The 27,502-nt window shown below is 43.3% G+C and overlaps 1 protein-coding gene across 10 annotated transcripts in view; it reads right to left on the bottom strand.

Annotated features, from left to right (window-relative positions):
- The window catches only part of celf5 (CUGBP Elav-like family member 5), a 172,975-nt gene extending 146,321 nt beyond the window's left edge, over positions 1–26,654 (bottom strand). For 4 of the 10 annotated variants that reach the window (XM_020702246.2, XM_020702243.2, XM_020702244.2 and 1 more), the window contains exons 1-2: positions 26,195–26,653; positions 9,796–9,878 (exon numbers count right to left, since the gene is read on the bottom strand). In XM_020702246.2, coding sequence (XP_020557905.1) covers positions 9,796–9,878; positions 26,195–26,549 — 438 coding nt within the window. In that variant the 5' untranslated portion in view covers positions 26,550–26,653. Of the gene's footprint in view, positions 1–9,795; positions 9,879–26,194 lie in introns of all 10 variants that reach the window. The other 6 variants (XM_011473841.3, XM_020702245.2, XM_020702242.2 and 3 more) reach the window with 3 other exon arrangements.
- Between the last annotated feature and the right edge of the window lie 848 nt (positions 26,655–27,502).

Below are 27,502 nucleotides of genomic sequence, written 5' to 3' on the forward strand. Positions count from 1 at the left end.
CACACATTCACACACTGATGGCGGCTCCGCTGCCAAACACAGGCGCCTGCCTACCACCAGAGGCAAGGTGGGGTTCAGTGTCTTGCCCAAGGACACTTCGACTCATGGGCGTGCAAGGCGGGAATCGAACCTGCAATCTTATGATCATGGGTCGACCGCCCTACCGCTGCACCACGGCCGCCCCCAACAAATATCAAATTATAATTTGTGAGCATGTAAAAACGAAGGTCGCAATTGGTTAAACAGATGTGTCACAGCAGTTTAAAATTGTTAAACTACTGATACAGTTCAGATTGTTAGACATGTTATTAGGGTTGTGCCGATGGACGATACCATCGTCCATCGTGATGGGTGACTGACATCACACTGCGAGTCGACACCATAAGCCGCGGTTACATGTGAACAATATCTTGACCGGATCAATGGTCGGATTAGAATCCAACCGTGTACATGGTTCCAGAAAAATGTTTTTCAGAATATAACAAACGTTCACATGGGTCACACTTTCGGTCGGAATAAATCATTCGCACATGCGCAGTAGGGTTTAAAAAATCGGAAGCGGATATCAGTTCCGCCGAGCGGCTATTTTTTTCTCAAACTTTATTGAATGTAACAATTCAATACAAAACAATGTCAGCTCGGTAATATACAAGACGATCTTCTAAACGTGCTTTTAATAATATTACGATTATTATGAAACGCCTGTTCGCTCATCGTTTTATTTTTAATCCGTGTGGTCAGCGCTTTTTCTGTTGAAAAACGGAGCCGGAAAGAAGCCAGAATTAGCAGTATGCTAACACGGGCTAACAACATTAGCTTTGGGTGGTGCTGCAATCTGCATCTTGGCTGCACGTAAACATGTGGTAATAACATCAGCCTTTATTTTGTCGGGACGCGACTGGAAACACAAAGCCACGTGATTGTTTGAACGGTTTATAAGGACTGAGCGGCCTTTCTGCTTTGAAGCTTACACTGCCCCAAAGCGCTGTGTGTGTGCTGACGATCCTCTGCTCAGTCACACACTTTTAGACCCGGTTCTGAGTTCGGTAGCCCGTTCCCCTAGAGCTGCGGAACGGATCGCAGTTCTAAATCTCCCACATACCGCTCATGTAACAAAGCACCCCCCTTCCACTCAAACACAAAGCTGTAAGTCCGCGTTCCGCCGGTCCACTTGACTAGTTATGTGCGGGAGCGGACCATTTCTTTTCTATTTTGTTTGTTACTTTTTTTGTTAAAGTCACTTCCCTCAGTTTATACTGGATCATCGCGGATGAGTCATTAGTTGGGAAATAAAATAAATAAAGTAATAAAGTAAAATAACGAATAGCAATTATATAAGGCCGAAATATTATAAATAGCCCTCTCCCCCATGACGATATCATCGTCCATCCCGATGGTTGACAGCAAACATCGTCAACGGCCAATTTAAGGGACATCGCCCAACCCTACATGTTATGTTATCAGAGGTATGAGTTACAAAATGAAAATAACCATGTTTCAATTAAAGAAATAAATGTTTGGCCCAACTCATTGCAAAAATATTGCTTCAAAACAAATGTTGTTATTATAGTATTAAGTAATTTGATTAAAATCACACTTAAAAGAATGGGACGTTTTTGATCCGTGTATGTAAATTTATTGTAAAAACCATTATTATCCATTGAGTATGAAAGGAAAAATGTAAATAATATTGTGGGTTAAGAAAAAACAAGATTTGTAATGAATACTTGGAATAATCAACAGTAAAAAATATATATTTTAAAAGATACAACAAAATAAAAACTCAGCCATCATAAGATTACATAGAAAATGAATGCGGGTCATTTTAGACCCATGTTGCGCATTAGAGGGGGTGTGGATATGTTGCGCATCAAAGGGCTAGTGAGCATCGATGCACACTGGTTTTGTCGCAGAGACTTCTGGGAAGTTCCTAGGGCTCTGAATTTTGGAATCGTAGATTTGGACAGCCTGAGAAAACCAATGGAGGTATTTGGACACAACCTGTGTGTTTGGATGTGTGTGTATTTTTGAGTGTACATGCGTGTGTTTGTCTGTTTACGTCTGTGTGTGTCTATGAGTGTGTGTTTTGATTGTATGTATGTGTGCGCAAGTGTGTTTCTGTGTGAGTGTCTATTGGTGTCTGCGTGTATACTAGTGTCTTTGATGTATGTGTGTACTTATGCATGCGTGTGTGTAGTTTTAATAGTGTTGATTCTGGTATAAAGTACATTCTTATTCAGTTATATCAGTCTCTCTATGATCAAATTCATCATAGTTTGCCAAACAGACATTTCCTTGTTAAAATAATAAAATCTGTAGTGATTCGGTTCTTGTGCGTTTGTTTAACGTCTGATCGAGGTCGGCAACCTGAACCTCTCAAAGAGCCATTTGGATCAGTTTCCCACTGAGATGAAAGCACAGGGAGCCGCAACAGTAGGGATGTTAGAAAAAATGTTTTTGCCGATGTATCACTATAGTTCATTTTGGCAATACTTGCATTGATTCAAAATGTTTTCAAGATATTCATTTAATTATTTATTTTCATTATTTTTATTCTTTTTGAGCGTGATGTTTCCTTTGATCTTTTGTCCATTTTCCACAACCTTGAACAGACTTTTCCGTCTGTCAAACACCCAGAGTTAAGTCATGATGGAAACAAATTCACTTTGATGCAGATTCCTTTCTATTTTTTTCTTTAAATCCAGTAAACCCAATAAATTATATTAATTTTTTGGAGGACAACTATGTTTTATTAGGAAGCAGCTGTTAGTTTGTTGTGGCTCTGGAATCATGAGCGGTGAGTGGTGAGTCTAAGCCCCGCCCCCGCCTCTCTACCTGTGTGTTTTTTCCCCCGCGTGCAAACCCGCCTCCAGCGTGTTCTGCAGGATAGTAGGGGCGCCCTAAAAGGCTTCTTTTATGGCCGCTCATGTGTCCCCCATGAGATCACCACTGACCGTCTTTCCAGAAAAACTTTCCATCCCATAACAGACTCTGGTCGGCGTTCACAGCTGCAGACACGCCCCCTCCGCGCGTTCACGCTGCTCTCTTCCTCCTGCCTGCTCGCTCTGACGGTGTTAACTCTTAGACAATCTTAGAACATGACAGGTATTTTACAAAAACACTGAGAGCTGCAGCACAGGCATGAAAGAGCTGCATGCGGCTCCGGAGCCACCGGTTGCCGACCCCTGGGTCAGACAGAATCTGACATGGAAACCAGACATTTAATTATCTCTGCACTGGTTGTGTATTTAAATCTTCGTCCAGTTCTGTCCTCCAGTCCGTGAAGATGATGATTGGTTACAATGAAAGCATATAGTGTTCCATGATGCATCCTATGTATATATTTCTGTCTGCTGAAGCAGCCGAGTGTTCCTTTAGGGTTACTGATGTTCTGCAGACTGAGGACAGACGTGTCAATTGTTGACAGCGATGTTCTGATGATCTCAGAGTGACTGCAGAACATTGTCACGTGTGGTTGGGGTGCTGCACAGCAGTTTTATGGGTCACTGTCATTGATTTGAAATCAAAGCAGTGGAGCCTCAAGTGGATCTATGTGATCTATAGGATCTAAGCTGCAGGTCTGCTTCATCTCCTCAGTCTTTGTTCAAACTGATCTTCATGTTTTGAAGGTAAAGCTGACAGGCTGTGCATATTCAGCAGGCGAGCATCACACCATCAACCTAATGATTACCTCTGGGATGCCTGTGGAGCTCACCATGGGAGTTAACAGAAAAAGGCACAGCTGTGCTGCTGCCTCACTGAGTGGTACAGTAGAAGTCTTCATCAGGCAGGGACTCATGCCCATCCTCACCGTATCTCTCATTAAAGCGTTTTTTTTCTGCGATCTTCCTCACGTCTGAAATGCTGAAGAAAAGGACGCAAACAAACAAACCTGCAGGGAAAGGACTTCTGTTTCATGCCTGTGTGTCTCCCCCTGCAGAACATAAACTGTATCCAAGAACTGGACTGAGTCAGTGTGACATCACCTACAGAAAATGGTTTATTCCAGCTCCAACCAACTAAATCCATTCAGTCGCCATTTTTTGACAATACAGACGTCATCAGAAAGCAGTGATTGGTCCAAGTCGGTTTGAGTCGAAGTTTCTCTATGGCAACCAGGAGTGAGCTTGTTGGAAGGCCACATCCCTACCACTTAAAAGCAAACTTCTGCAGACTCTGTCACCTTTCAGTAACTGCACTTCAATGTAAAGCTCATCACTGCATCAGAAAACTCCAGATGCAACGACAGTCTGTCTTCCTTTTATTTTATTGTTAATTTAAATGATTTTTCATCTGAAACGCACAAACTGACATGTGGGGTGCCTCAAGGCTCCATCCTGGGTCATACACTTTTTAATCTTTACATGCTTCCGCTTGGTGATGTCATCAGGAGACACGGCACTAACATTCATAGCTATACTGATGACACTCAACTATATGTAGCTGTGTCTCCTGATGACATTGGACCCATAGAAAGCCTTTTAAACTGTATTTTAGATATTCAAATGTGGATGGGAGAAAACTTTTTCCAGCTCAACCAAGACAAAACTGAAGTCTTGGTAATCGGTCCTGAAGCTGAGAGAGATAGGGTCCAATTTTATCTGTCAACCAAGTTTATGACCATATGTGATAAAGTAAGGAACCTCGGTGTGATTCTAGATGCAGATCTTAGCTTTGACCAACATGTGAATCAAGTAACTAAATCTGCATTTTACCATCTGAGGAATATGAGGAATAGTGAGACCCTTTCTCTCTAGAGCCAGTGCTGAAATCTTAATTCATGCTTTTATTACATCAAGGATAAATTATTGTAATGCCCTCCTTTCTGTGGTAAAGAAAACCACTCTTAATCGCCTGCAGCTAGTCCAGAACTCTGCTGCTCGCATTTTAACGAGAACCAGGAAGAGGGAGCACATTTCACCGATCTTAAAATTTCTGCACTGGCTCCCCGTCAGCTTCAGGATTGATTTTAAGATTCTTTCAATAGTTTACAAGAGTGTCCATGATTTTGGGCCTTCTTTTATATCAGATTTGCTTTTAACTTATGAACCTCCCAGAGCCCTTAGACCCTCAGGCGCGGGCCTGCTAAAGGTCCCTAAGGTCAGGACAAAAAACCACGGCCAGGCCAGATCTAAAAACTACGGGCCTCGTCTGTGGAAACGCCTGCCTGAGGATCTGAGGCCTCATCCACTGTCAAGGTTTTATAAAAAGAAATTAAAGACCCATCTATTTAATTCAGCTTTTATTTAGATCTCCTTTGGGGAATCAAACATTTTTTCTGTTATATTTTATGATATTTTACTACATATTTATTTGTTTAATGTATTATTATTATTGTGTCATCTTAACATCTTAACTTATTCTTACTTATATTTCAGGTGTTTTAGACTTTTTATGCATTAACTTCTTTTAATTTTTTATATTTTAGCTGTTTTTATATTTTAACTTCTCTATTTATCACTTTTACATTTTAGACAGTTTATGAGTGTTTTCTCCCCCTTGGCTGGGGAGTTTGTGTCTATGCTGACACCCAGGCCACCAGGAGGACAGGGCAGACGGCACCTTCTTGGTTCTCTCTTCTTAAGTCATTTCTTTTTTACTTGTGCTTGTTTTTGTGTATTTTACTATGAGAGGCTTATTTCTTTACTTTTTGCATTGGTGTTCTTTCATTCCTGATTGGTTTTCTGTACAGCACATTGAGCTGTTTTCTTTACAAGAAAGGTGCTATAGAAATAAACTAATTTTGAATTTGAATTTTCCTAATTCCTAATCCGAATTTTCTCTCAGAGTTCTGGTACATCACCTGTCCATCCTGGAGGAGGATCTCTCTTTCTTCATTATGACATGTGGACACCTGAGGTTTTCCAGAATCTGTATTTTTAGGAGTTTTTCCTTACAGAGAAGGAGAGTCTAAGGCCAGGGATGCCCAGTTTAGTCTGTTTAAATTGTTTTTGCAATCAGCTATCGTATTTTAGAACTGATTTCATATATTGTATAATTAGTGACGCCCGTTGAGACAACTGTGTTGTAGTGGGCTGTATACATGAAACTGAATTGAATTCAGATCACTGGCAGGCCTCAAGCCATAACTGAAAATTAGTTAAACCGTCTAAAAATATCAAAAATTATTCATGATTCGGGTGTTTTGCAGATCTGCACCTCTGGAAAAAAAACAACAGACATCTGACTGAAGCTTCACGGAGGTAGAGCAGCATGTCATGTCACATCTGCCATGAGTGTCTGTGAAAGGGGGGGGGGAACTGTCATGTGTTCCTTCAGGAAAGCTCATGGACTGCTGCTTTCCAGATGAATCGTTTCTGCAAACACTTCCTGATCCTTAGTTGTCACGGCTAGTTAGAAAATAAAAAACAATTAAAGAAGAATATATTTTCTGGGCTTTGCATGGTGAAAAAAACAAACCACTCCTAAGAAGTAAATGTCCAAGAAAAGGAGGAATCCTCTGAGTGTGTGTGTGTTGGTGTGTGTGTGTATGTGTTCTGCTGTTTAAGTGCTGTGTGTTGGAGTGTGTGAATGCACAGAGCTGCTTTAAGAAGCGTGGATTCATTCTCTCTCAGAGCACCGAAGCACAACCGCTCTTTACTGTGTGTGCACACAAACACACACATAGACGCACACACCCTAATACGCAAGCATGCACAGACACGCTTGCACACACACATATGCACACTAATATGCATCCATGCACACACCACATACGTGCACACACGCCGATGAGCACACTCTCACATGCACACACACGCACACACACAGCAGTGAGTAAACTTTCTCAGGAGTAAACTTGTTTGCTGCACAAATTCTTCCAAACTTCTTCAAGTCTGTTTGTGACCCAGACTGTTTTATGATCAGAACCATGAAAAACTTTCACAGATTTTGTTCTAAACACTGAAAATGAATCATCACTGCAGAGAAAATACAGAACAGAAATGTTACCGGCTGGTTCTTTTAGGTTCTCCCTAGTGAGATCCACACACGACACACGACACACACACCAACACACACAGGCTGGGCTGGTTTCTCACTGTCCTCCAGACTTCCTTTCCCGCCTGCTGCAGCGTCGCCTTGCAGACCAGCGAGCTCCATTTCTGACTAAACTGGTTCCCGGCAAACATCCAGAACAAAAAAGCATGAAGCCCATTGAATCCTCCGCCTGCCAACCTTCACAGAGAAGAGCGCTAAATTATTCAGCCTTTGCCGCAGCGGCTCAGCCGCCACACGGGGAAGCTCAGCTGCAGACAACGAAGAGGATGATGAGTGAAGAAGCCATGTTGGAACCCATGTGGATGCGTGTGAGGATCGCTTCACATGGAGGAATAGTTTGGTGTTCAGCAAAGCTTCACTTCTTCCGCTCTCACTTCTCTTTCCACACATTGATGGGGGACAACAGGGCCACCTGTCACACAAATACAGACTCTGCCTTTACCAACATTGTGTATTTCCGCTGTGTAGGTCTGTTGTTCACCTGACGGAATCATCTGCTAGACCTTTTATATTCTATTTTAATGGGAGTTTTGGGAGGGTATCCGTGTTTGGGAGAGGGTCGGCAGGTATTTTAGGCTCCTTTTCTGCATGTGTTGCTGTGCCTTCATGTCTTTCCGGGGTTTGTGTATAGTGTATGTCATTAGCTGTGTAGGGTTGTTGTTCACCTGACAGAATCTTGGTGTTCTGCTGGCTGCCTCATCCATGTCTTGATTTAGGATATTTTCTGTATTGATAAAGTATATTTTAGAACATAAAATATCTTAAGGTCCTTGACTGACAGGTTTATTCCCGGCCTGGTTGGACCAACACAAACATTAGAGGTACCTTGGACAGCATCTGTTAACACAGTGGTTTACTCACTCGTATACTAAAGATGCCATTTAAAAGTATGAATATGAATTTAAACTTATTATTAAATCAGATAACACTAAGTTAGGCATTAGCAAAAACAGAGTTTGGTGAACAGAGAAGCAATGGGGTAGGAGGGGAGTACCAAGATTTAAGAACAGTGAGAGTAACAGGGGAATACAGGAGGCAAACACACCATTGTACTGATAGTTTCCCCCAAACAGAATGTAAACTGGGTTTGTGTCTCTTGTGGTGAAGAAGGAATGTCTTAATGTAGGTCATGAGTTTGTCTTTCTGTTCAGCTTGTTTTTGTAAGATTCTCACCTTTAAACTAAACTGGTGCTTTTCATTTTTTTCCCATCTGCATGTGGATCTCCTCACCTTCCATTCTCAAATGTTCTGACACCAAAACTTTTTTTCATTTCTGCTCCTGACTTTGCTCTCCAGCTGTGACATGATTCTAGCTGCTTGTCCTTCAGACTTGGACGCACTCATGGACTTTGACAGATCAGACAGAGTTCTGCTTATTTTCTGTGGTTCTGTAAATCCCAGTACCAGAGAGCTGGAAGGATTTATTCGGACCAACAGTTTGTCAGCTCTATGAAGTCTGTTTTATGATGTCATAACATCAATTATCAGCCCGAAAGTGTTTATGGTCTGGAAAAAACGGACTAACAAGACGGAAAACGCTTGTGCATGCTTGCAACATCACAGCCATCACGGCTGCTCAGAACAGTTAATCTCATTTAATCCTAAAGAAACAGAAGTGAAGGATTCCAAATGTTTTTACTACATTCATGTCAAAGGAAACAACAAAAGTCTGCAGAAAAGTTTCGAGGCTGAAGAGCAAGACGTTCCTCTGAGAAGGGGGCGGGGCTAAGAGAAAAAAACTGACTTTTAAAAAGAATTGAACCACTTTCTGGAAGCATTTGGTGCTTTTGAAAGGAAAAGAATGAAAAGTTCTCCAGCATAAAAACCATGAACTTTTCCTCCGGTTAGAAGGCTGGGCTTGATGAAAAGTGATCATCTGCAGACTCTGGCGCTCGAACATTAAGGTTGAAGGAAGCAGCTGCGCAACATCTGCATCAACGTCTGCGGCAGAGGTGAAGCGCCGAGGGTGGAAGGAGACGGCAGGACAGACAGCGGGATGCCACATTCAGACTACCGTTTCAAATGCAGGAAGTTGGTCCCATAAAAAAAGCTTTTGCACTGAATGCAACACAGAGTCAAAAAGTTTTTAATTCAAACATTTTACATTTTTAGGTGTGTTACATATTTATGTTTGAAATGTCTTTATGGTCTGGTACATATTCTGGAGGCCTCAATTTGTTGTTTTTTCTAAAAGGTTTTGGCCGAATATTCAGCAGGTTAAAGCAGTTTAGATACTGTAAACTAAAAAACCCATTTGATGCATTACATATAAAGGTAACAGGAATACATGTTTAATAATAATAAACTAAAGATAAAAAAAAGACCAATCATTGCCAAACTAATTTGTTTTTTTGAAGAGGGCTGAAGTGTTGTCCAATGTGGTACATCATCAAATTATAAAATTAAAATTATATCCAAACTTTGATCGGAAATATTCCCATTTCTGAAATCCTTTTCTTTGCAAAACGATGTGAGCCACACGATTCAAAGTGGTAAAACAGAAAAACAGCAAAGAGCAAAAGTCAAAGCTCTCAGGTGAACGCCTCTTAGAGCTTTTTTCTGACTTTTGTTTTCCTGCGTCGGTTAAAGGTGTGCAGCAAGAGGGTCTGTTCTCTGCCTCAGAACGTCTCTCAGGAACCAGACAGAAAAAAAAACAGAATCCTGGCTTTCAAAAGGCTGAACTATTGATTGAATAGATCTCCACAGCAGCTTTAATCTCCAGAACCAGACAAGAAAAGTTCTGTTGAGAGCAGCTGACCATCCGTTAGGAGAAAAGGAGGAAGGATGGACACTTACCCCCGGCAGCGTTTTCTGTTCATGGAGGGCGTTCTGGGCCTTGATGGCTGACTCCCGGGCACAGTACGTCAAGAATGCACAACCTGAAGCAGATGAACACAAAATACACATTATTTATTTTTACTTATCATTATTTAACCTGGAAAGTCCCATTGATATCTGCAGATTTCTTTTTTAGGGGAGTTCTGGCAAAGAGGCAGATTACTATTCAAACCGTACAAAAAATGTAAAACATGTCAATGATTTCACTTCCAGATTCTTTAGAACAGCAGCAGCCAGAGACAAAGTAGTAAGACGTGGTAAATGAATTGCCCGTTTGCAGAGAATCCCCTATAGTGAAACGCCGTCTTTCCCTTCTCCATCCTGACTCTACAGACAGATGGCTAGTAAACATGTGGAGAAGGTAAGGTCCATCAGGCCTCTGCTGAAGACACACAGTAGAGTACGAAGGGGGCAGAACAACCAGTCCCCTCTCTATAAAACTGAACCCGTGTGAACTGACGAGCCTCCAAAGCAGAAGGCCATGTGGACCTCAGTTTATGAAACGCTAAAAGACAATCTGACTTCACAGATCCTGGACTAGGCCATTGGGGGATAAAATATATCCCAGCTCAGGACTAAATGCTGCAGCAACAGGTCTCTGCCCTACATGGAGAGAAAAACATCTTTCTGGAATAGGAACTCGACTATAGACACTTTAAAGACAGAAAAATCTCTGCCTAATAGGCCCAAATAGACAAAAGCATCAACAACTTCAATACAATAATGGGGGGAGAGTGTCTGCTTGTATTTACTATTGGAAAAAAACCATCACTTTAGTTTGTTTCTATTCAGGGAAAGGCTTAATTTGAAAAAAATCAATGACAGACAGCATTAGAAGAACAAAAGAGACGATCATGTTGTCGGCATTAAAACGGCAACTGGAAAACAGAAGTAAAAATACATCGAATGCAGTATTTCTCCCCTAACACAAACATTTGACGATGATTTTATTTCCTCCTCTTATTTTCTAAATGATCAGGAGGATTTCAAACCAAAAAGTCAGAGAAATCCTGCAAAAACAAACCAAGAACTAAAAAGGACATTTCAAAGTTTAAATAAAACTCTACTTTAACGAAAAGAAAATTGGTTTGCAAACTAAAAAGCAGAATTCTACACAAAAAAGAAGCGTCTTTTGTAGAACTGATGAAACTGTTCTGTGTAGTTAGTCCAAGTGTTTTGTTAATTGTACATAATTTACTGAAAAAACACATGCTTGGATCGTGTTGGGTAAACTCGTTGTTCAGTCGATCCATCATTTTCCCGCTTCGGAAAAATTAAAAAGCCCTTTTCCCCGCTTGTGGCACTAAGAATTGTGGGAAGAAGACCGGCAGAAAGTGGTAAATAGCTAAATGCGTAAGTGAAGCCATTTCAGATGGTGTGGAGAAAAGTAATGTGAGGTATTTTATTGTAAAGGATGCGTTGTTTGCTGAAGGGGTCCTCTGCTTTTTTCAATATAAAACAGCCACACAAACGCAACACAACCCATGGACACAAATTAATCCCATCTGCAAACGCACAGGAGGAAAAAAGGGAAGAGAATAAAATGATGGAATATTGAGGCCATCATTTTCCTTCTGACTATCTGGATAAATAGATTTGCTTGTGTTGTATTAATGAGGTTCCTCGGGGCCAGCAGGCATCATCTTTCTGCCACTCTGAAGATGCTTTATTAGCAGCCGATGCATTCTGGATCTCATTTCATCAGCTGAATGGATGCACCGCATGCTGATGTATTAAGTGGCTTTACGTGGACACTATTCAAATCCATCTTTCTTGCCTCATGAAAAATCCCTTTTATTCATGCATGCATCATAATTTTTGTGCCTGTGCGCATTATGGCGGTATAACCTGAGCAGAGGTACACCAAATAGGATTAATGGGATGGCACCTTTTTGTGTTTCCGAACTGCAGAAACACAGATTTATTTCCATAGAAGCCAGAAAAGGTCCAAATATAACCTACATTTAAAAAAACACAGAAGTTCAGCCAATAATGTTCCACATAACAAACCTGGAAGTGTTTGAAAATTCCTTTAAATAAATTATGAAATGACTGTTTTCGTTCTTTACCTTTGCAGAACTACTTTAGGCTTTTAAAGTTAATATGTCATATTTTTATTTGTTTATTTGGGAAGCAGCAATGAAGAGCAGCCAAAAAAAGGGATAAAAGAAAAAGAAAAAAGTAAAGAATAATAATTACAATTTTTTAAAAATAGAATAAAAACTGTGGCTAAATTGATCCCTGTGGGTTCTCCAGGTTCAACTAGAACATAGAATATTTTCCTATTGAATTCTATGTATTTATGCTCCTTTTGATTTTATGTTAAACTTTTTCAATTACCGATACGAAGCCCATCGAGACGACTGTTGTTGTGAATTTAAACTATACACATAAAATTGAATTGAATTGAATTGAATAGAACAACTGATTTAAAAAAACAGTTTTACAGAATGAAAGAAATCATCTCAGTGGCCCCCCCCGGACTGAAGATTAGCACAGCCAGAAGCTGAACTGACCCTTCACCAAACTCCCACCTCAAGAATAAACTTGAAGAAAAAAAGAGCAGCACTGCAAAACGCCATTTGTTCCTTTAATGGTCATTTTGTTGTTCTTTTTGTGTTGTTCTCTTTGCAGGCTGGTGATTGTTGGTTTACTCGTCAAATTTGTTCTTTAAGTAAAAACCTCTAGCATTGCAGTCACAGGGTATTTGCTGATGTGTAATACACAGAGCACTGAGAATAAATGAATAACAGCAGCAGTAGGGGATGCAGCAGCAGGAGCCGTAGCATCAGCAGCGGTAGCAGCAGCGGCAGAAGTACAGCGGCATGCAGCCGTAGCAGGAGCAGCAGCAGCAGTCGGGGAACCAAAAAGAAACATGACCTCAGTTTAAATGTGATGTGATTCTCTTTAACGTACGGCTTAGTATTAGTTTTTCGGCCACGGGCGAAAACGCTTTAACAACTCCTTAATTGGAATCCAAACACGTACAGACTGCCAGCACTGCAATAGGAGGGGGGGATGGGGGGGCATGATGAAATTGTTTGAAACCTAACAAAAAGCTGCTGTAATCAGAGCCTGCTGACACAGCAACAGGGATGATCCTCTGCATCATCTGACAGAAACCTTCAACAGCTTCATCTCAGGCATCGATTTCAGCTCCAAAGACAAGAAACTTCCTCTGCTAGACCTCTGGTCTTCTGGAAACGAGTCTGTCATCTCCACTGGCTTAGCTTTTAGTCAGAAACAGGAGCTTCTGTATTTACCCTCCACAAAACGCTGGAGAGCACTGCATGGAAAGGGGATGGGGGGCTGATGAGATGGTGAGAAGTAAAACTGTTACTGCTCAGCTGTTTGCTCTCTGAACCTGAAGGCAGATCAAAGTTTTTATTTCCAAACAGAGAAATAAACAGCTCTCACTCAGTCATTCTTTTGGTCAGAAGAAGCATTCTGGATCTGATACTTTTTTTAACGTCTTCTTAATAATCCTCATTTTTGTCATGATTTTTTTCCTGTAGTTGGAGGTAATAAACCGACCAATCGGATGCCTCAATAAAAGTGGGTGGAGCCTGCTGGCCCCCACATCGAGTAAGCCCTGGCTGCAGCCTTCCTCAGCGTTCCAGCATTCCTCTATGTTGTGCAGTTCTGCAGGCTGCAGCCAGGGGTAGTTGCCCACATCTGAGCCCGATTTTATGAGGTAAGGGTATGGCCTTCCAACAAGTTCACTCCTGATTGGCCAGAGTGGTTGCCATAGAAACGATGACTGACTCAGACCAGTCGCTGCTTACTGACGATGTGTGACTTCAACATGGCGACGTTTGTATTGTGAGAAAATGGCGACTGAATTGACTTCATTTGGTTTGAGCCGAAATAAACCATTTTCTACAGATGATGTCACTCATTTAGAGGTAAGATCAGGCCTAAAAAATCCAGCCCGACCCGACACAGGCCCGCAGGCATTAAAGCCGAACTCGGCCCGAACCCGATCAATTAACTTGATTTGCAGGCCCAAGCTCGAAGCAAACCCGAAATTTCAATTTATCCCATTTTTTTTGGCAGAAAAAAAACGCCAGATTTCTTAAGGTTTAAATAATCTACATATTTTTATGATCATGATAAATGCATTTGCACAACGAAATAACGCTGGAACACAGAATAAGAAGCCAGACAAAGAGAGTGAAAGAGAGATCTTGATGCGCACTTGCTTAATTACGTGGAGAAATACTGCAGCTGCGGCGGTTCATGTTTGCCTTTTCAGTTCCCCTGTCTTAAATTAAACATCTTGCTGCTCCACATCGGGGATACCTAAACAAAATAGATGCGGACTTGCGGAGGGAAGATTACATTCACGACAGGTGCGCAAAGCGTGCCCTTGCTCTGCGTCTGCGCTTCATGTTTAATAGTAGTTATATAGAAATTACCTTACAGCGCCTTCTCTGTTTTAACCAAATTATTTATTTATAACGAGTATTCCTTAGTTTAGTATCCACACATCTTTTTAGTGTACATTTTTATAAACATAGTGTAACGACCCAGAGTTTGGACAGAGCTGCGGGTGTCCGGCACCCACCTCTTTCTGCCAGTTGCTGGACCACAGTGTATGTCAATCAACGGTGGGCTGGTGACTGGTGGGATAGAGGGGGTGGGGTCTACCTGTGTGTGTGTGTGTGTGTGTGTGTGTGTGTGTGTGTGTGTCTGCGTGCGTTCGGTGAACGTTCTCCCTCTGAGTAAGAAGAAGCTGGCTGTGCCTTTCGGTTTGTGCTTTAACCGTTCTGACATACAGGATTAATAAAGAGCCGTTTGACAACCGCCCGCCTAAGGAGCTTCTTTGCAGCCATTAAAATATGTTTATTAAAAAAGTCAGCGAGAGAGAAGCCCGGCCCAACCCGACCCAAACGTAATGATTGTCATTTTAGACCCCGAACCGACCCGAATTTCAGGTCGGGTCGGGTTCTGACTCGGCTCGGGCCTAAGATCTCATCTCTACACTCATTCAGTCCAGTTCTCGGATGCAGTTGATGCGTCATTCAATCATCAGATTGTGCATGTAAAGAAATCGTTTAAATTTTATATTTAATGTTTAACAAATTGAGAATACTGCCCCTACTGGCACTCAGCGGCATAGCTCCTTGCTGGTCACAAGCAGCTAGACTTTTATCAATGACGATCTCATATTCATTTTCTTACACAAACCCTGAAAATACAACTTAAACAGAACTTGTTTGTCTTCATCTAATCTTCTGAATTACTATCCATGTAAACTTGCAGGTTTCCACCGTGGTCAGCACCGGTGACATCTTTACACGTGGGGACAAACTTGCTCGGTGGAACGGTCCAAAGAGAAAGGAAGCCTTAAGGGACGAGGCAGCTTCAAAACCTGCTCCCTCTCATTTCCCCATGTTTGTTCCACACCCTGATCCCAGAAGCGCCGAGCCACTACGGCGTAAAGAAACGTGTGAACTGGCTCTAACTTGAGGCGTTTCCTTGGCCAGAAGGTGTGAATGCTGCAGAAAGCGTGCCAGTCCTCATACTGGCCTGCTCCCTCACACATCATTTACACTTTTGGAAAACGCCATCACTAAGGCAGGATGACTGGTTTTCTTAACACGCTGCCGTGTCGGGCTGCAGGGGGCGTGATGGTCAGAGGCCACACCTTCAGCAAAAAAACAGTTTCATCATGACCTGAATCACTGCTGGTCCGGTAAACTCCAACTAATCATCTATATTCTTTTTTTTCCTAATAGCTAGGCAAACAACACCAAGAGCAGAAAGAAAAGCTTTCAGTGCTTCAAGAGCAACATTTTCCCCGCCAAAAACCCTCAAACCTTAAAATACGACGGCCATCCGTTCTGTTTTAAACAACGTTCTTGTATCACTGCTTTATCCACATCTCCACATCCTGTTTCATTCACAGCAGTGCCCCTCCCCTTATGGTAAAACCTTTACCTGGGGGCAGACGAAGGGGCTCTGCAGTCCTTAACAGGGACAGGAATTAGTCCCCCAAACCCAGCGTGATATCCTCTCTGACCCCTGCACCATTGATTTGTTGCCTCTAGCTTCCATGGACTCCAAGAATCAGTCAAACAGATCCATAGACAGCTCATCCCAAAGGACCCCCCCCCCCCCCCATCTGTATATGTGTATTTACTGAGTCTGTCTGCAGTGGTTATGGCGGGGTGAACAGTGCTTAATGAGCGTTATAAATGCAATAAATTTGCCCTGAAGGAACCTTCAGTGCTTTAGGGTCAACAGAGGGGCAAACAGGCCAGCGTTACCCTGATGCACCTCCAAACTCCCCACCCTAACCGTGGTGCTGATGCTGACGCCTTTCCTGCATCCTAAAGACACCCCAGAGGTTGTCAGAGCATCTTTGTCATGTGTGTCAGTCGCACCGACAGCGTTTCAGCTTCTTTTTACCGTATGCATCGTCTGAGCAGCCTCAGACTCGTTTGGTTTTTTTATCCCTGTTTTGCTCTTAAAGCTTTGGTCCGATCCATAAAGACGTCTGCATCCCTGATGAGCAGGCTAATTGACGCCGTTAATGGATGGACTTTCAACCGCGTGTAAATAATGTGCAGATTCACACTCACTGCCTCCTGCTGCGTTACTTCTGGGGGGGTCAACAAGAGTTTAGCTGCCAAGCACCATCTCTCTGAGTTGTTCCCCCCTCCCTCCAGGTCTGCCCCAGCCAAGGGATTTACAGAAATCAATAAAAGCTTCTCTGAGGTCCCGACTGGTTCAAAGCCAGAAAACAGCATCGCATCCTCTTCATGAATTGGGACAAGCAGGATAAGACACAATGAAGTCACCTGCACCAATGGGATCTAACTGCAAAACGCCCTCTGCTGAACAAATGCAAAGGCCAACAGAACCCTCACATGTTTGACAGTGTGTGCAGAATAAAGCATTTCCATCCATGAGTTATCTGTGGATCCTGTCATAGACTGTCCCGTCTGCTGAAAGACGGAGGAAAGGATCAGGTTCTCAGCCTTTGATTCCATAAAAGAAAAGGAACCTTTAAAGAAAAAAGCTTCAAATGAACGCTGTCGAGGGGCTGGTTTAAAGACAAATGAGGAAGATGAAAAAGGCCCAGTTAACCCATAACACACACTGATGTCAAACGCACAACCTTATAGGAAGAACCAACAGCTGCAGAAGCTATAAAGAGTTTATAGACGATAACGCAGACGTCGATTATGGCGCTGAATGCTCCTTCAACAGAAACACTGGATGCTCCTTCAATGGGAGAGCTGGATGCTCTTTCAACAATAGCACTGGATGCTCCTTCAATGGGAGAGCTGGATGCTCCTTCAACAAAAGCACTGGATGCTTCTTCAATGGGAGCGCTGGATGCTCCTTCAACAGAAAGCTGGATGCTCCTTCAATGGGAGAGCTGGATGCTCCTTCAACAAAAAAGCTGGATGCTCCGTCAACGGGAGCACTGAATGCTCCTTCAACAGAAACGCTGGATGCTCCTTCAATGGAAGCACTGGATGCTCCTTCAATGGAAGCACTGGATGCTCCTTCAATGGAAGCACTGGATGCTCCTTCAACAGAAACGCTGGATGCTCCTTCAATGGGAGCGCAGGATGCTCCTTTAAAGGAAATGCTGAATGCTCCTTCAATGGAAGCACTGGATGCTCCTTCAATGGAAGCACTGGATGCCCATTCAACAGAAACGCTGGATGCTCCTTCAATGGAAGCACTGGATGCTCCTTCAACGGGAACGCTGGATGCTCCTTCAATGGGAGCACTGGTTGCTCCTTCAGCAGAAACGCTGGATGCTCCTTCAACAGAAACGCTGGATGCTCCTTCAATGGGAGCGCATGATGCTCCTTTAACGGAAATGCTGAATGCTCCTTCAATGGGAGCACTGGATGCTCCTTCAGTGGGAGTGCAGGATGCTCCTTTAACGGAAATGCTGAATGCTCCTTCAATGGAAGCACTGGATGCCCCTTCAACAGAAACGCTGGATGCTCCTTCAATGGAAGCACTGGATGCTCCTTCAATGGAAGCACTGGATGCTCCTTCAACAGAAATGCTGGATGCTCCTTCAATGGAAGCACTGGATGCTCCTTCAACAGAAATGCTGGATGCTCCTTCAATGGAAGCACTGGATGCTCCTTCAACAGAAATGCTGGATGCTCCTTCAATGGAAGCACTGGATGCTCCTTCAACAGAAATGCTGGATGCTCCTTCAATGGAAGCACTGGATGCTCCTTCAACAGAAACACTGGATGCTCCTTCAATGGAAGCACTGGATGCTCCTTCAACAGAAACGCTGGATGCTCCTTCAATGGAAGCACTGGATGCTCCTTCAACAGAAACACTGGATGCTCCTTCAATGGAAGCACTGGATGCTCATTCAATGGAAGCACTGGATGCTCCTTCAACAGAAATGCTGGATGCTCCTTCAATGGAAGCACTGGATGGTCCTTCAACAGAAATGCTGGATGCTCCTTCAATGGAAGCACTGGATGCTCCTTCAACAGAAACACTGGATGCTCCTTCAATGGAAGCACTGGATGCTCCTTTAATGGAAGCACTGGATGCTTTGTCAACGGAAACGCTGAATGCTCCTTCAATGGAAGCACTGGATGGTCCTTCAACAGAAATGCTGGATGCTCCTTCAATGGAAGCACTGGATGCTCCTTCAACAGAAACACTGGATGCTTTGTCAACGGAAACGCTGAATGCTCCTTCAATGGAAGCACTGGATGCTCCTTCAACAGAAACACTGGATGCTCCTTCAATGGAAGCACTGGATGCTTCTTCAATGGAAGCACTGGATGCTTTGTCAACAGAAACACTGGATGCTCCTTCAATGGAAGCACTGGATGCTTCTTCAATGGAAGCACTGGATGCTTCGTCAATGGGAACGTTAAATGCTCCTTCAATGGAAGCACTGGATGCTTCTTCAACAGAAACGCTGAATGCTCCTTCAAGGGGAGCGCATGATGCTCCTTTAACGGAAATGCTGAATGCCGTAGAGAAGGAGTAATGGCAGGAGGGCGGGATGGGAGATGGAGGGGACAGGATGTGAGGGGAGAATATTGGAATGGTGGGGACACGGCTGTGCCGCCCACAGACGCCCCCTCTGTGCCACCCCTCCTTCTCCTCTTAAAGCCGTGTGGGAGCAGTTTTTGGGGGGAGGCTGGCAGGCAATCAACGATGTCATGCCAGCAGTGCAGTGATGGCAGCTTAACCCATTTTCAGAAATACCAGAGAATTTCTATTTATAACTGTGCTGAGCAGCGCGTCTTTGCACACATCCTTCACAGACAGTATCCAGTCAGGAGTTTCTTCTCTGGACATATTGTTAAGTCCGTTTTAGTATTTTCCATCTTCTCTTACATTTGATCAGATGTAAAATACACATTATTACACAATAGGGATGTAAATGATACAGATACGCATCAAAAAGCGGATCTAGTACTGAGAGTAACAGCAGCATCTTCAGATACAACTTGTCTGGTGAGTCAGAAATGAGATTTTGGCCTCTGGGGTTGTGGCTTCAAACTTGGAGCATCAAACCAAACGCAGCAAAATCCGTTAAAAGGCTGCTTTCACTAAAAACATTCGGCTGAATGCATGTCGTGTTTCTCTTTATGAGAGCTCAAGCTAGCGGTAGCTCACCAAACATCTGCTGCATTGTTCTACAAATGTTTTTACTGCTTAAATTTAGTTGCAGTTGGAGTACATTTCCTAAGGAGATATATTAAATAATTGTTGTTAAGTTTTTGTTAAAGAAAGTAAAAGGAGAAAGAAAAAACATTTAAAAATCAGAGATTTTATTTTTTGGCCGTACCGCCCGGCCCTACATTCAGGTGATTTTTTTTTTTTTTGTGTCAAACTTGACATCTGCGCCCCCCCCCTCCATTCATCCCGCCCCCAAGTGCCAAACTGCCACTCAGCCTGTCAGAGCCATCCTCCCCATCTCAAGTTGAATCATCAATCCACTCTCTGCCCGGGGATAAAAGCTACCATTTGTTTCTGCATCTCTGACAAACACTTCATCTTCTTGCCTTCCACTTATCCATCTGTCCATACGTCCATTGTTCTGTGTGCCTGCCGTTTGCCTGGTGGGCCTGGCTGCATGCATGTGCCATTCACCGCCCGTCCAAGTCCTCTCTGTCACACTGGGCTCTGTGACAGAGAGGGATGAGGCGGATCCTCAAAGCTTTGTGTTTGCATGTCTTCTCCAGCAGATATTCCACCTTCAGGCCTTTCTTACTTCCATCCACATCACGGCTCAACCATTTTGCCATCCAAGGGATGCCACGACTCCACTCATCTGGGATTGTTTTGCTTTTTTACCAGAACATGGAGGCTAGCAAGGCCTGCACAGGCATGGCACCATAAGGAAAGGCAAATAGTTCCCATTATTTTCCCAGCTTGAACGAGGCTTTATCACTCCAGTTCTTCTGAACTGTTCCAAAAATAGAGAAGGATTATCACCAAACACTGCATTAAAATCTCCTCTTCCCTGTTCTTTTATTTTTCCATCTAAAATGAATGTGTGACCAGCCAGCCTCAAACTCAACATTAAAGAGCTCATTCACCTTCAACAGCATCCACCATCCCCCTGCAAAGCTCCCTTCAAGAAGCAACCTTCAGATTCCTGTTTGGGCTGTGAGACTAGCTGGGATCTTTGTGCGTAGAAAAGAGCGCGTCTCTGAAAAAGGCATGTGACCTCTGCCTCAGAAATCACAGCAGCTATGAGACGAGGGAAAATGTTGACTCACATTTTTTGTTTTCAGTCTAATAATGAAGAATGTAGTCTAAAATAAAGAAAAAAAATCAAAACAAGAAGACACATTGTGAAAATTAAAACTGCGTGCGGCGTTGTATGGCCCAAAGGCGTTACCCCCCCCTCACTGGCTGAGCGCTGCTACAAGCCCCTCAGTCTCCCCTTCTGCCCCTGCCACCCTGGTCAGAGCTCCACATGACGAATTCATGAAACAGAAACTTTTTTCAAAGTGATTTTCCATTAGTTTAATCTCCATAGCAACCATTTTATTTTTTGGTCACCTGGGGGTGACGAACAGGTTGATTTCATTTTTACAAGAATCAGCAAAAGTAAACTTTTGGATTTCCTGTGCTACTGAGGTTGTTTTAACCACGCCCACATTCCCAGTATGTTCAGATCGTTTTGTTCATCTTGAGCCTTATATTTTCACAATGTTCTGATAAAAATATGCGAACAAAACGGATAGGCCACGTATGTAAGCTCGCCACACTAACACCATGTCAAATCTACAAACTTTAAAACCAACATTTAAAAAAAAGCATTTGATGCGAGCACTCATTTGATGCTCGAGGAGTTAGGAGGTGATAGATCAAAATCTCTGGGAAGAGTTTGAACTTGTAGTTGGTTCTTGAGGTGTTTTTTTTTTTTTTTTTCTTAAGGGTCAAAGGTCAACAAATATTCAGTCATAGTTGTAGATTTACCTTTGTGTCATGTGTGACATTTAGTGAAGTTTGCTCCAACAAAACTTTTCTTTTCCCATATTGTGGGAAAATGTGAAAAATCACAGAATTTTCAGCTTTGCCACAAAATGGCCAAGCAGTAGGTCCTGCAGCCATCCCATAATAATTTCAAAACCTCCTTTTGATATCCCCAACACATGTTTTGGTTTTGTTAGTGTATTTTGAATTCTTTTTTTTGGAGCCTCACAAGACACTTTGGGCCCATTCATTTTTTTGACAGTCTCCTTGATGTCATCACTCTTCTTTGTTTTGTTTTTCTTTTTTCTTTTTTTTTTTTTTTTTTTGGGGGGGGGGTTAACTATGCTCAAGATTAATTTTCACTGGAATATGTAAATTTTGGCAATTTGGCGTTTTTGAGTCAAATTTTCACTCAAAGGTCCGGAGATCTTCAGTCCAGGATTACTACTGCTGCAGCTGCTGCTGGACAGAAATACGAAGTTTCATGTAAATGTCATTTCAAACTTGTAAGGGGCCCTTTTTTTTTTAAACAGTGTCCTGTTTCTGCCGTTGCTCCGGGTGCTCTATGAATGCAGAGATACTCCTCTAAAGGTCATAGAAAAACAGCACTTTTAACAAAGTATGGGTGAGTCGCTGTGAGCCATAATAAATGTTGCATTGGAGCAGGAATCAATCCATCGGAAAGGCAGGGATGAAGGGAGAAGGAGGAGACGGGAGGAGGCAGGTGAGCGTGGACAGTCCAGCGGAGCGCTGCCTGCCTAGATTGCCCATCTCTCTGGGAAACCATGAGAAATGGGGGGGGGGGCTGCACTCATCATCCTGAAGTCGGGGCCCATAGCGCCTGTCAGGACCGGTTGAGCTGCTGCATCTTTCATGAGGAAAGCCCTGTTGCTTATTACAATATTTACAGACGTTTAAAGATTGCAAAGTGAGTGTTTTTAGTGCCTTGGCCAAACGGCCTTCGCTTCGTCGCCCCGAGAGGATTTTCACCCGCAAACAGCAGAAATGAATTCTGCCTAAAACCTACCAGTGATTGTTAAATGACACCGTCAAAGGGGCGGCACCAACATGTCACATGTAAGTGGGCACAAACGCTTGAGATGCAGCTGCAGGATGAACTAATATTATCATCCAGGCTCATCAGGAGGTTTTTTAGTTTTCCTCCAAAACCCTGCTGGTGTTTGTTTACTGCTTTGCAACCAATCAGAACATCTAAACATCCTCCATATGTTCGGATCAAAACACGATAAAAAATGACAGTCCTGCAATCCCAGAATGCACTGCTCTCACTTCTCATCCATCAAAGCGACTCCGATGGGGAAGAAAAAAAAAAACTTGAATAAATATTTCATCAGATTACGCCGTGATTTAATGTTCTTCTGCTCGGCTGGCTTTACAGCCACATCTTCATTCATAAATGCATTAACAGAGCGATGGCCGACACCAGCGCCGTGTTGACATGAGAGGCGCTTTGGCCGGTAGATTAAAGCAGGAATTGGCTATTTGCTCTTCTAATTCCTATTTTCTTTGTCTGCAGGACAACTGCGCATTAACGTCCAAGATTTGAGATTAGGATCTACAGAGAGATGGATGTTTGATTATGAAATTCTCCATTTGGAGAAGAAAAAAAACAAACATAAAAGGCCGAGGCAGACCCTCTGATGTTTATGGAAGGACTTGGGAGCATGCTTTGCACGTCTCATCAGGTAATTAGAGCCAAAGGGAGGACACCTTCCCGCAGTCTACGGTAAATTCTACATCAGGAAGTCCTGAACTTATAAATACTAGCTGGGCGACAATAATTGGCAGCCATCGGTGGCGTGGGCAGACTTAATCATCTGCAGAGGCACACTAGACAGATTTTTTAATTGGGAGAGGCAGCCACTGTTTAGGAAGGCAACCAGCTGATCACCCGAGAGACTGCAGCTTCAGACAACGCACGTTTACTAATCCTCTGGAGTGAGTTATTATGGCCGTGCATTATTATCACGCTTTACAAACTAATTCCATGTTCCCCCCAACGGATTACCAGCAGGAGAAAACTGTCACATAAGAGAAAGGCAAATAATAAACACAGCGACGTGGACGAAATGGAAATTACTGAATGCAAAACACTTAGAATAATGAAAGTGACGCTTGTGTGTCTGTGCGCGTTTATGTGTGTCAGCTGTCCATTCCTGTCTTTGTGCAGCAGCTGCATCTCAATCCTCGTCAATAATCCCTCTCTGCTCAATAACTCCATTAACTATAAAAGACTGTAAGAGTTTGCTTTTGAATTGTTCGTTGGCCCGACATCATTACACTTTAAGACGTTTAATTTGACTGAAATGGGCTGATCTGAAGGAAATGAGGACAGATGCTGACTTTTCCGTCTCTTAGATCAAAGAAAACTTTATCTTGCTGCAGCGAGTCACATCAGTCATTCCGTCCATTCGTAAAGAAATGCTTCCTAAAGATTGTATTTTTACTGCTGCAGGATTTTAGCAAGGAAACTCTTTCTTGTTCAGGGTCTCTGGCAAGTTTGTCATTTACATTTACATTTCAAATGTTAACCTTCCTGGAAGGAATTCCAGCATTTCAGTTACAAAATTTAAGCAGTAGATTTTGTTCTGGATTATGATCAGCTGATATTAATTTAACATGAAAGAAATCCTGAAAAAAAAACATTAAAAACCATAAACTACAGAAATTCCAGTCATAAATAATCTCCTAATAATTTGAGATTTTTCACCTAAAATGTCTGAATATTCTTTGGTATTTAGGATCCAAACTATTGGATGAATGTGTCTTAGATCAAGTTGGGTTTTCCCAGACGGGAACTTGTTTACCTGCGTTTACAGCTGGGGGATAGAATATTCCATCACACGAACCCAAACGATATTTATCATATGTTCGCACACACATGACCTGGAAACCGCTAAGATCATCTATGGCTGAAAGTTTTATGATTCATAAATATGAAGCGACAAACAGCTATTCTGCTAAAAAAAAAAGAACTTCCTTTTATCCTTTAATGACTGATGTGGTCATTCATGAAGCTGCAGGATGTTTGGGATTTGAACCAACGTCCCTTTCTGTCGGCCAGTTCCCAAGTTAAGACAAAGGCTGTACAGTGAGTTAATATTAGAAAAGATGGTTACACACAGCTGTGACGTAATGATTTACATCACGTGTGGGTCCCACTTATCCAACATTACTTGCAAAAACTATTCTGAATAAAAATGCATTTGTGTTTCAGAATAGTTTTTGTCTTCAAAAAAGAATGCCATACGAGATCAATGCAGTTAAAGCGACACTAAACCCGTCCTCAGACGTTTTCACAATAATTCAACCAAATGATGAAATTATTCACAAGATTCAACAAAATAACGTGCGCTGAGTTTCACATTCTACATTTCTATCACAAAAAAACACTAAATCATCAGGTAAGAATCAAACTTTGGTGTGATGGACTCCGAGCTCCCAGACTCAGTTTGTACCGACTCCATTTCAGCCAAAAGCCTGACTCAGAAACGTTCTCCACACCAACTGTGGAGCCTGGAAGGACGAGCTCCTTGTGACTAATGTGAATCTCCCTAAGCATGAGTGGCTAAATATTCCAGACCATCATGTCTCCACCACCTTGCTTGACAATTAGAGAAGTTTTAGTCAAGCTCCTGCTCTTTGGCTGACTTCTTGGTTCTTCTGTTATCAGACACGGTTGTCTTTTTTCACATACCTGACATATGAAAGGAAGTCGAAACATGTCAGGTATGTGAAAAAATACAATCGTGTCTGATAACAGAAGAACCAAGAAGTCAGTTAATAATATAGAAACTATGAACTTTATTTTACTGCTATTTGGGTTTCAGCCCTTTCTGCTTTATTTGAACAGGACGACGTGGTTTGAGGCTCCAGTTGTGAGTCTTTCTACAAAACATGTCTGATCTGTTTACACATGTTTCGTTTTATGCCTTAGACATGAGCATTTCTCCATCTGAGATGTAGTTTTAGGGTTTCTGACATAAAAGCTTCTAACATGTCCCCTCAAATGATTGGACACCATGAAAAATCAGACTTGAAGATCTAACTCTCTGATTTGGGTCATTCTGATTGGTGCATATCACCTGTGGTTTGTCTGATACCATAATGTGGAGCAAACATTTACTTTTATTGTAAATAGATCTCAGATTTGATGGAGATAAAAGCAAATGTGTTTTCCTGTAGCTGAAGGCTCACATTCCAGCCCCCCATGGAAGAGGGGCTGCTTTGGTTTTGGCCCGGGGCTCCTGCAGGCCTGGCGGGGCCAAAGGGCTGAGGGTTTGGCATCATCTCCATGGTGACGGAGACTGATGTCCACCTGCGTGGAGCTTTGGTTTCCACCGGCAGCGATGAGTCTCGTTGTGCGCGTGGAAGATGGAAGCCCCCACCCCCACCCCACCGCACCCCTTCAATTTCAGTGGCAGCGGCGGCATCCGTCTCCGTGGTGACGTCCATCATCTTGTGACAGCCCCCGCGCTCTATGGAGACGCGCTAGTATTGACCAAATTCGCTCGCGCGCGGGCGCCGCAGAGAGCATGTGGATGAATAAATGATGCCGCCCCCTCGCTGAAGATGGGGGCTGGCAGGAGAGGCTGCTGAAAAATGCATCCTTTGGAGCGCCGGTGCCCCACTTACGGAGATGCTCTTCGATTACCGGAACGTAAATAAGACCCGGACTCTGCTGGGGGGGGGGGGGGGGGGTCACCAGCTCACGGTGACAGAATCACGCGTGAGGAGAAGCATTACATGACGCGCCAGAATGAACTTCAGCCTGTTTCAGAGATTACGGAAGTCCCAGTTTGAGACCAAAAACGTCACATTTCGAGCTGAAAATCCTCCTCAGAGGAGCATAAAAACTAGTGTCCCGGTCCCGCGCGAGCGCCGCCGTTACCTTTGTGCATGCCGGTGTAGCGGTCCTTCAGAACTGTCAGCTCGTGGATTTTCCCAAACTGTTCGAACAGAGGCTTCAGGTCCTTCTCCTCCAGGTTCCGCGGGATCTGCCCGATAAACAGCTTGATGGCATCCTGGTCTTTCATGGCGCCGCTCTCCGGATGGATGCAAATGGGTTCGGACCCGTTCATGGGTTTGGGGGACGGGTTTTGGGGGTTCTGGTGCTGATGCGTGGTGAGGAGGAGCGGTGGCGTCGGGGGGGAGGGCGGTCCGGCGGAGAGCAGACTGCAGAGAGCGGGCTGGAGCTGCTGCTGCTGCTGCTGCCGTCTTCCTTCAGTCTGAGTGGATCTGGCCATTCTGAGCCGCGAGCGGAGTGGATAATAATGACAGCACGAGTGCGCGCGTGCGCACACACACGCAGAGGGAGCGAGCACTCAGCTGGAAACCAGGCTGACTTCCATCCGACACATGACGCACGCGCACACGCTGTAAAAGCGAGCGGGCGGGGGTGTCGCACGTGCTACAGCGACATCTAGAGGTTTTTACTGGAAAACGCAGAAAAGGCTGACATTTTTTTGTGTCTGTTGAGGAAAATCCAAAGTTTCTCAGCAGACATTTGATGCCAGGAAAGTTTAAAGCAGCTTTGACCCAGAAGGACGTTAAATAAAATAAAAAGACAAAGTAGAAAACAGCTTTGCATTAACAGCATGTTAAAACTACAGAATATGCTAAAATCAAATATAAGAAACCATACGACCAATAACAGGAACCAAAGTTTAATGAACATATTTAAATATAAGCAACTCAGAAACAAGCGAATACAAAATGAGTGGGGGAAAAAACAGATGATCTGACAACAAGACAGTCAGATAATTAACTGAAATGAAGACAGCTGTGATAATGAAAGCAGCTAACAGAGGCCTGAACACAGAAAGAGAACCAAACAAACCAAAAGAAAGGACGGGTTGATGAAAGAAGCAGAATCCTTCTTGAAGGTACGGTATGGGTCAGTACTGGGGCCTGTTTCACAAAGGAGGTTCAACCAACTCTGAGGTCAAACCTGAACTCTGAGTTGGTCAATCGAGAGATTAACAACTCTGAGTTTTCAGTTTCAGAGAAGCTGATCCGAGTTAGATCAATCAACTCTGAGTGGACTGATTCGGAGGTAAGCGTCCGCACCGCGACTATAAGAAGCCATTATCAATGGAGCGCAGATATCACGAGTCACCATGGCAACCGTGGAAAAAAAGAGGTCTGCGTATTTTTCGCCAGCTGAACTTGACGTGCTGCTGCAGAGTTACAGTGAATA

The sequence above is a fragment of the Oryzias latipes genome, chromosome 4 (genome assembly GCF_002234675.1).
Source record: "Oryzias latipes chromosome 4, ASM223467v1".
Lineage (NCBI taxonomy): Eukaryota > Metazoa > Chordata > Actinopteri > Beloniformes > Adrianichthyidae > Oryzias > Oryzias latipes.